The sequence below is a fragment of the Hemibagrus wyckioides genome, linkage group LG20, assembly GCF_019097595.1.
Source record: "Hemibagrus wyckioides isolate EC202008001 linkage group LG20, SWU_Hwy_1.0, whole genome shotgun sequence".
NCBI lineage: Eukaryota > Metazoa > Chordata > Actinopteri > Siluriformes > Bagridae > Hemibagrus > Hemibagrus wyckioides.
Window position 1 is genome coordinate 119,091 of NC_080729.1, and position 12,747 is coordinate 131,837.

The 12,747-nt window shown below is 38.8% G+C and overlaps 1 protein-coding gene across 2 annotated transcripts in view; it reads right to left on the reverse strand.

The window, feature by feature from the left end:
- rhbdl2 (rhomboid, veinlet-like 2 (Drosophila)) overlaps window positions 1-12,747 on the reverse strand; it is a 25,275-nt gene continuing 12,528 nt past the window's right edge. For both annotated transcript variants that reach the window (XM_058418552.1, XM_058418551.1), the window contains exons 7-8: window positions 2,825-2,886; window positions 1-1,551 (exon numbers count right to left, since the gene is read on the reverse strand). In XM_058418552.1, coding sequence (XP_058274535.1) covers window positions 1,369-1,551; window positions 2,825-2,886 — 245 coding nt within the window. In that variant the 3' untranslated portion in view covers window positions 1-1,368. The remainder of the gene's footprint in view (window positions 1,552-2,824; window positions 2,887-12,747) is intronic.

Below are 12,747 nucleotides of genomic sequence, written 5' to 3' on the forward strand. Positions count from 1 at the left end.
TTTTAAAGTTAGAAAATGTCTTTTAATGAAAAATACACGTGAACTTCACAAATAACAGGTTTCTAACAATTCCACACAAAAACCCTGTAAATATTTCCCTGAAGGTAAAAGCACAAAAAACAAACAATAATAAACACAATCAATAAACAAACAATAACCACAAATGTGACCTGATTCCAGATAATTTCATAATGTTCAGGATTAATATCTGATAAAAGATCAGTGGAATCCAAAACACACACACACACACAAACACAAACACCTGAGTTAGAGTGAAATCAAGTCTATTTTCCTGATGAACACCACACACACACACACACACACACACAATGCTAAACTGGAGGCTATGTGGTTAGCTACATTAGCATGTAGGTCTCAGCTGATGGACTTCAGTCAGTAAAACTGTGAACATGTGAAGGTTTTGTTATTGCCGTACATCAGGTTACCGCACGGTGAATTCTTTTATTATATCCCAGCTTTTTGGAAGATGGGGTCAGAGTGCAGGGTCAGTCATAGTACAGCACCCCCTGGAGTACAGAGGGTTAAGGGCCTCACTCAGGGGCCAAGCAGGGGCAGCTTGGTGGTGCTGGGGATTGAACCCTGATCTTCTGATCAACAACCAAGAGCCTTAACCTCATCACATTCAGTCATACACCAAGACCTCCAAGTGCTTCTGTCTGGCTGTGTCCCAAACCACACACTAGTGCACTAAAATGTGTATTATTATTATTATTATTATTATTATTATTATATGTAATAATAATAATAATAATAATAATAATAATGCACACTTTAGTGCACTAGTAATAATATAATAATACATAATAATAATAATTATTATTATTATTATTATTATTATTATTATTATTATATCCTGCTCTCTGATTGGTGGATCAGGTGTTGATTAATTCTCTCTAACAGCAGCTCTGACAGTAGTGCAGCTTTATATTAATGTACTCACTCTGATACCTTATTGTTTCCATAGCAACAGGGACATGTACAGCATACACACTCCACACACACGGACTAGACAAATGTATGTAATGGTTGACTTTATGAAAAATTAAATTAAAAAACCTTTGTAAAAACCTTTAAAACCCCTGAAAAAATTCTATATAAAATCTAAAGCACCGTAAATAACGTCAGGTTTTCCTGTAAAATGAAATATTAAATATTAAAAAACTGGCTAAAGTTCCACGCGGTCCTCATGTCCTGTAACAAGCCTGAAATCTCAAATGACATTAATGTGAAGGTTTTGTTCTTCCAGTCTTTAATTTCTCAGCGTTTGACCTAAGGATCTGCGTGAACACTCGGTTCCTGACTGAGGGTCAGACACCGCGAGGTTTCCGTCTCGGCTCCAGTGCTCCATCAGCGAGGAGCCGGAGACAGGAAGATGTTGAAGAAGACGGCAAAGAGCAGGAAGACGATGTAGCCCACGATGCAGAACCAGAAGCGAGGATCTCGCAGGAGTTTCTGGTTGTAGTTACTGAAGAACACGTAGCCGATGGTCATTCCTGCAATTCCTCCACCGATATGAGCCACAAACGACACCTGAGACAAACACAAAGACAACACCTGAGACACCCGAGACAAACACAGAGACAGCATCTGAGACACCTGAGACAAACACAGAGATAGCATCTGAGACACCTGAGACAAACAGAGACAGCATCTGAGACACCTGAGACAAACACAGAGACAGTATCTGAGACACCTGAGACAAACACAGAGACAGCATCTGAGACACCTGAGACAAACACAGAGACAGTATCTGAGACACCTGAGACAAACACAGAGACAGCATCTGAGACACCTGAGACAAACACAGAGACAGTATCTGAGACACCTGAGACAAACACAGACAGTATCTGAGACACCTGAGACAAACACAGAGACAGTATCTGAGACACCTGAGACAAACACAGACAGTATCTGAGACACCTGAGACAAACACAGAGACAGCATCTGAGACACCTGAGACAAACACAGACAGTATCTGAGACACCTGAGACAAACACAGAGACAGCATCTGAGACACCTGAGACAAACACAGAGACAGCATCTGAGACAAACACAGAGATGAACCCAGAGACAGAGAGAAGACACTTGAGACAAACACCGAGATGAAACCTGAGACAAACAGAGAGAAGCACGCACACACACACGCACACACGCACACACACACGCACACTCACACGCACGCACACACACGCGCACACACACGCACACGCACGCACGCACACTCACACGCACACACACGCGCACACACACACGCACACACACACGCACACACGCACACACACACGCACGCGCACACGCACGCACACACACGCGCACACACACACACACACACACACACACACACACGCACACACACTCGCACGCACGCACACACACTCGGATCAAATTATTCAGCTTGGTTTTCGATGCTTTAGATTTTATTTCTGTTGATTATTTTTCTAGAAATAAAAGCTTTAAAGGAGAAAAATTATTCATCAATAGAAGGAGATGATTTCGAGCTTATAATGATTTAAAAATCAACAAAGAATTTTAATATTTGTAAATTTCTTTTATTGTAATTTTAGAATAGAAAATATATAATAACTCATACAAACAAAAAACAAAAACAAAGTAAGAATTTCATTGTACTAACACATGACAATAAAACTCCTGGAACTTGAATAAATATGACTAGATTTCAGATATTTTCACTTTTACAGTGTAGACATTTATGCAATGATGTCACAGACTCATTTACATATTTATTTAAATATGATTAGAATATTCAAACAAATTAAAAATCCCACCAGAGAGAATCTCTTACCCTCAGTCCTGCTGCGTCACTCAGGAAACGTCTGTAAAGAGCGAAGCCCACGTCTGTGCCCACTACACAATACAACACACACACAACACATACACACATACACATACGCGCATACACACACGCGTATACACACACACACACAGAACACAAACACACACAACACACACACAAACACGCGCGCATACACACACACAGAACACACACATGCGCGCATACACACACACAACACATACATACACACACATACACACACACACACAGAACACACACACACACACAACACATACACACACGCGCGCGCGCGCATACACACACAGAACACACACACACACAAAACATACATACACACACACACACACACACACACACACACAACACACACACACACAGAACACACACACACGCACAACACATACACACACAACACACACACACACACAGACAGAACACACACACACACACACACACAACACACACACGCATGCATACACACACACACAGAACACACACAACACACACACAAATGCACATACACACACAGACACACCACAGCGCACACACACCACAGCGCACACACACACACCACAGCGCACACACACCACAGCGCACACACACCACACACACACACCACAGCGCACACACACCACAGCGCACACACACCACAGCGCAGCGCACACACACCACACACACACACACAAAACAAAGTTTAGAAACACTGAGCATTCAACATACTGTTGTATTCATTTGCTAAATAGTTGTGTAATTAAAACACAGTAACAAACACACACTAACACACACACTGTAACATACACACACACTAACAAACATGCACATTAACAAACACACACACACTAACAAACATGCACATTAACAAACACACACACACACACACACACTAAAACACACACACACACACTAACAAACATGCACATTAACAAACACACACACACACTAAAACACACACACACTAACAAACATGCACATTAACAAACACACACACACACTAAAACACACACACACTAACAAACATGCACATTAACAAACACACACACACACACACTAAAACACACACACACACACTAACAAACATGCACATTAACAAACACACACACTAACAAACACACACACAGTAACAAACACACACTAACAAACACACAGTAACAAGCACACACACTGTGACAAACACACACACGTTAACACACACACTAACCAACACACACAGTAACAAACACACACAGTAACAAACACACACAGTAACAAACACACACAGTAACAAACACACACACACACACACACTAACAAACACACACACTAAAACACACACTAACAAAAACACACTAACAAACACACACATAGTAACAAACACACACACTAACAAACACACACACAAACACACACTAACAAAAACACACTAACACACACACACACATAGTAACAAACACACACACACAGTAACAAACACACACACACACTAAAAAACACACATACACACACACACAAACAAACACACACACACTAACAAACACACAAACAGTAACAAATGCACACACACTAACACACTATGTTACACACACAGTAACAAACACACACAGTAACAAACACACAGTAACAAACACACACACAAACTAACAAGCACACTCACTAACACACACACACTACAACAAATGCACACACACTAACACAGACACACTTACATACACACACACACTAACACACACACACACTAACAAATACACACACTAACAAACACACACAGTAACAAACACACACACTGTAACACACACACACACTAAGAAACACACAGTAACAAACACACACACTAACATACACACACACTAACATACACACAGTAACAAACACACACGGTAACAAACACACACACTAACAAACACACACAGTAACAAACACACACAGTAACAAACACACACAGTAACAAACACACACAATAACACAGTATGTTACACACACACACTAACAAACACACACTAACAAACACACACACTAACAAACACACACACTAACAAACACACACACTAAAACACACACTAACAAAAACACACTAACATACACACACACATAGTAACAAACACACACACACAGTACCAAACACACACACACACTAACAAAAACACACACACACTAACAAAAACACACACACAGTAACAAACACACACACACACTACAACAAACACACAAACAGTAACAAATGCACACACACTAACACACACACACTAACATACACACACAGTAACAAACACACACACAGTAACATACACAAACACTAACATACACACACAGTAACAAACACACACAGTAAAATACACACTAACAAACACACACACTAACAAACACACACACACACTAACAAACACACACACACACTAACAAAAACACACACACACTAACAAAAACACACACACACTACAACAAACACACAAACAGTAACAAATGCACACACACTAACACACACACACACTAACATACACACACAGTAACAAACACACACAGTAACAAACACACACAGTAACAAACACACACACAGTAACATACACACACACTAACATACACACACAGTAACAAACACACACAGTAAAACACACAATAACAAACACACACAGTAACAACACACACTAACAAACACACACAGTAACAACACACACAGTAACAAACACACACACAAACACACACACTAACAAACACACACAGTAACAAACACACACACTAACAAACACACACTAACATAAACACACACTAACATACACACACACAGTAACATACACACACAGTAACATACACACACAGTAACAAACACACACACACACTAAGAAACACACACAGTAACAAACACACACAGTAACAAACACACACAGTAACAAACACACACACTAACAAACACACACAGTAACAAACACACACACTAACATACACACACACTAAGAAACAAACAGTAACAAACACACACAGTAACAAACACACACACTAACAAACACACACAGTAACAAACACACACACTAACATACACACACACTAAGAAACAAAGACAGTAACAAACACACACTGTAACAAACACACACTGTAACAAACACACACACTGTAACAAACACACACACTAACAAACACACAAACAGTAACAAACACACAAACAGTAACAAACGCACACACACTAACACACTAACACAGTATGTTACACACACAGTAACTAACACACACAGTAACTAACACACACAGTAACTAACACACACAGTAACAAACACACACTAAAAAACACACACAGTAACATACACACACAGTAACATACACACACAGTAACATACACACACTAAAAAACACACTAACATACACACAGTAACATACACACACTAACAAACACACACAATAACAAACACAAACATACACACACAGTAACATGCACACACTAACAAACACACTAACAAACACACTAACAAACACACTAACAAACACACTAACAAACACACTAACAAACACACACCCTGTAACATACACCCACTAACATTCACACACACACTAACAAGCACATACACTAAAAAACACACTGTAACACAAACTAACAAACACACACAGTAACTAACACACACAGTAACAAACACACACAGTAACAAACACACTAACACACACACAGTAACAAACACACACAGTAACAAACACACACAGTAACAAACACACACTAACACACACACACACTAACAAATACACACAAACAAACACACACACTAACAAACACACACACGAACAAACACACACACGAACAAACACACACACGAACAAACACACACAGTAACAAACACACAGTAACATATACACACACTAACACACACACTAAGAAACACTAACATACACACACAGTAACATACACACACACTAACAAACACACACAGTAACAAACACACACAGTAACAAACACACACAGTAACAAACACACACTAACACACACACACACTAACAAATACACACAAACAAACACACACTAACAAACACACACACTAACAAAAACACACAGTAACAAACACACACAGTAACAAACACACACAGTAACGAACACACACAGTAACAAACACACACAAACACACTAACACAGTATGTTACACACACAGTAACAAACACACACACACACAGTAACAAGCACACACACTAACACACACACAGTAACAAACACACACACGAACAAACACACTCTAACACACACACACACTAACAAATACACACACTAACAAAAACACACAGTAACATACACACACACTAACAAACACAGTAACAAACACACACAGTAACAAACACACACACTAAAAAACACACTGTAACACTAACACACACAGTAACTAACACACACAGTAACAAACACACACAGTAACAAACACACACAGTAACAAATACACACACTAACAAACACACACACTAACAAACACACTGTAACATACACACACACTAACAAACACACACACTAACAAACACACACACTAACAAACACACAAACAGTAACAAACGCACACACACTAACACACTAACACAGTATGTTACACACACAGTAACAAACACACACAGTAACAAACACACACACTACAACAAATGCACACACACTAACACACACACACTAACACACACACACACTAACAAACACACACACTAACAAACACACACACTAACAAAGACACACACTAACAAACACAGTAACAAACACACACAGTAACAAACACACACAGTAACAAACACACTGTAACATACACACACACACTAACAAACACACACACTAACATTCACACACTAACATTCACACACTAACATTCACACACTAACATTCACACACACTAACATTCACACACACTAACATTCACACACTAACATTCACACACTAACAAGCACATACAATAAAAAACACACTGTAACACACACTAACAAACACACACAGTAACATACACACACACTAACAAACACACACAGTAACAAACACACAGTAACAAACACACACAGTAACAAACACACACAGTAACAAACACACACAGTAACAAACACACACAGTAACAAACAAACACACACAGTAACAAACACACACAGTAACAAACACACAGTAACATACACACACTAACAAACACACACACTAAGAAACACAAACATACACACAGTAACATACACACACACTAACAAACACACTAACAAACACACTAACAAACACACACACTGTAACATACACCCACTAACATTCACACACACACTGACAAGCACATACACTAAAAAACACACTGTAACACTGTAACACACACAGTAACAAACACACACACTAACACACACTAACACACACACTAACACACACACTAAGAAGCACATACACTAAAAACACACTGTAACACACACTAACAAACACACACACTAACAAACACACACACTAACAAACACACACGGTAACTAACACACACGGTAACAAACACACACGGTAACAAACACACACGGTAACAAACACACACACTAACAAACACACACTAACAAACACACACTAACAAACACACTAACAAACACACACCCTGTAACATACACCCACTAACATTCACACACACACTAACAAGCACATACACTAAAAAACACACTGTAACACACACTAACAAACACACACACTAACAAACACACACACTAACAAGCACATACACTAAAAAACACACTGTAACACACACAGTAACAAACACACACACTAACAAACACACACTAACAAACACACACCCTGTAACATACACCCACTAACATTCACACACACACTAACAAGCACATACACTAAAAAACACACTGTAACACACACTAACAAACACACACACTAACAAGCACATACACTAAAAAACACACTGTAACACACACAGTAACAAACACACACACTAACAAACACACACCCTGTAACATACACCCACTAACATTCACACACACACTAACAAGCACATACACTAAAAAACACACTGTAACACACACAGTAACAAACACACACACTAACAAACACACACACTAACACACACTAACACACACACTAACACACACACTAACACACACACTAAGAAGCACATACACTAAAAACACACTGTAACACACACTAACAAACACACACACTAACAAACACACACACTAACAAACACACACACTAACAAGCACATACACTAAAAAACACACTGTAACACACACAGTAACAAACACACACACTAACAAACACACACACTAACACACACTAACACACACTAACACACACACTAAGAAGCACATACACTAAAAACACACTGTAACACACACTAACAAACACACACAGTAACAAACACACACAGTAACAAACACACACAGTAACAGACACACACAGTAACAGACACACACAGTAACAGACACACTGTAACACTGTAACACACACAGTAACAAACACACACAGTAACAAACACACACAGTAACAAACACACACTGTAACATACACACACTGTAACATACACACACTGTAACATACACACACACACTAATAAACACACAATGTAACATACACACACACTAACAAACGGACACTAACAAACACACACTGTAACATACACACACACACTAACAAACACACACATTAACAAACACACACTAACAAACACACACACACAGAGTAACAAACACACACACACACACAGTAACACACACACAGTAACAAATACACACAGTAACACACACACACACAGAGTAACAAACACACACAGTAACAAACACACACACTACAACAAATGCACACACACTAACACACACACACTAACAAACACACACACTAACAAACACAGTAACAAATACACACAGTAACAAACACACACACTGTAACAAACACACACACAGTAACAAACACACACAGAGTAACAAACACACACAGAGTAACAAACACACACACTAACAAACACACTAACATACACACACACACTAACATTCACACACACTAACATTCACACACTAACAAGCACATACACTAAAAAACACACTGTAACACTGTAACACACACTAACAAACACACACAGTAACATACACACACACTAACAAACACACACAGTAACAAACACACACAGTAACAAACACACACAGTAACATACACACACACTAACAAACACACACAGTAACATACACACACAGTAACAAACACACACAGTAACAAACACACACAGTAACAAACACACACAGTAACAAACACACAGTAACATACACACACACTAACAAACACACACACTAAGAAACACACTAACAAACACACACCCTGTAACATACACCCACTAACATTCACACACACACTAACAAGCACATACACTAAAAAACACACTGTAACACACACTAACAAACACACACACTAACAAACACACACACTAACAAGCACATACACTAAAAAACACACTGTAACACACACAGTAACAAACACACACACTAACAAACACACACACTAACACACACTAACACACACACTAAGAAGCACATACACTAAAAACACACTGTAACACACACTAACATACACACACACTAACAAACACACACAGTAACATACACACACACTAACAAACACACACAGTAACAAACACACACACTAACAAACACACACAGTAACAGACACACACAGTAACAGACACACACAGTAACAGACACACACAGTAACAGACACACACAGTAACAAACACACACAGTAACAAACACACACAGTAAGAAACACACACAGTAACAGACACACTGTAACACTAACACACAGTAACAAACACACACAGTAACAAACACACACTGTAACAAACACACACTGTAACAAACACACACAGTAACAAACACACACAGTAACAAACACACACAGTAACAAACACACACAGTAACACACACTGTAACATACACACACTAACATACACACACACACTAATAAACACACAATGTAACACACACACACTAACAAACGGACACTAACAAACACACACTGTAACATACACACACACACTAACAAACACACACATTAACAAACACACACTAAAACACACACTAAAACACACACACTAAAACACACACATTAACAAACACACACTAACAAACACACACACACAGAGTAACAAACACACACACACACACAGTAACACACACACAGTAACAAATACACACAGTAACACACACACACACACAGAGTAACAAACACACACAGTAACAAACACACACACTACAACAAATGCACACACACTAACACACACACACTAACACACACACACTAACAAACACAGTAACAAATACACACAGTAACAAATACACACAGTAACAAACACACACACTGTAACAAACACACACACAGTAACAAACACACACACTAACAAACACACACACTAACAAACACACACACTAACAAACACACTGTAACATACACACACACACTAACATTCACACACTAAAAAACACACTGTAACACTGTAACACACACTAACAAACACACACAGTAACAAACACACACAGTAACAAACACACACAGTAACAAACACACACAGTAACAAACACACACACAAACACACACACTACCAAACACACTCACTAACAAACACACACACTAACAAACACACACACTAACACACACACTAACAAACACACACACTAACAAACACACTAACAGGCACACTGTAACATACACACACACTAAGAAACACACACAGTAACAAACACACACACTAACAAACACACACTAACATAAACACACACTAACATACACACACACAGTAACATACACACACACTAACAAACACACACACTAACAAACACACACAGTAACATACACACACACTAACATACACACACACTAACAAACACACACACTAACAAACACACAGACTAACAAACACACACACTAACACACACTAACACACACACTAACACACACACTAAGAAGCACATACACTAAAAACACACTGTAACACACACTAACAAACACACACAGTAACAAACACATACGGTAACTAACACACACAGTAACAAACACACACAGTAACAAACACACACAGTAAGAAACACACACAGTAACAGACACACACAGTAACAGACACACACAGTAACAGACACACACAGTAACAGACACACTGTAACACTGTAACACACACAGTAACAAACACACACACTAACAAACACACTGTAACACTAACACACAGTAACAAACACACACAGTAACAAACACACACAGTAACAAACACACACAGTAACAAACACACACAGTAACAAACAAACACTGTAACAAACACACACAGTAACAAACACACACAGTAACAAACACACACAGTAACACACACTGTAACATACACACACTGTAACATACACACACACACTAACAAACGGACACTAACAAACACACACTGTAACATACACACACACACTAACAAACACACACATTAACAAACACACACTAAAACACACACTAAAACACACACACTAAAACACACACTGTAACAAACACACACTGTAACAAACACACACATTAACAAACACACACTAACAAACACACACACACAGAGTAACAAACACACACACACACACAGTAACACACACACACAGTAACAAATACACACAGTAACACACACACACACAGAGTAACAAACACACACAGTAACAAACACACACACTACAACAAATGCACACACACTAACACACACACACTAACAAACACACACACTAACAAACACAGTAACAAATACACACAGTAACAAACACACACACTGTAACAAACACACACACTAACATTCACACACTAACAAGCACATACACTAAAAAACACACTGTAACACTGTAACACACACTAACAAACACACACAGTAACATACACACACAGTAACAAACACACACAGTAACATACACACACACTAACAAACACACACACTAACAAACACACACACTAACAAACACACACAGTAACATACACACACACTAAC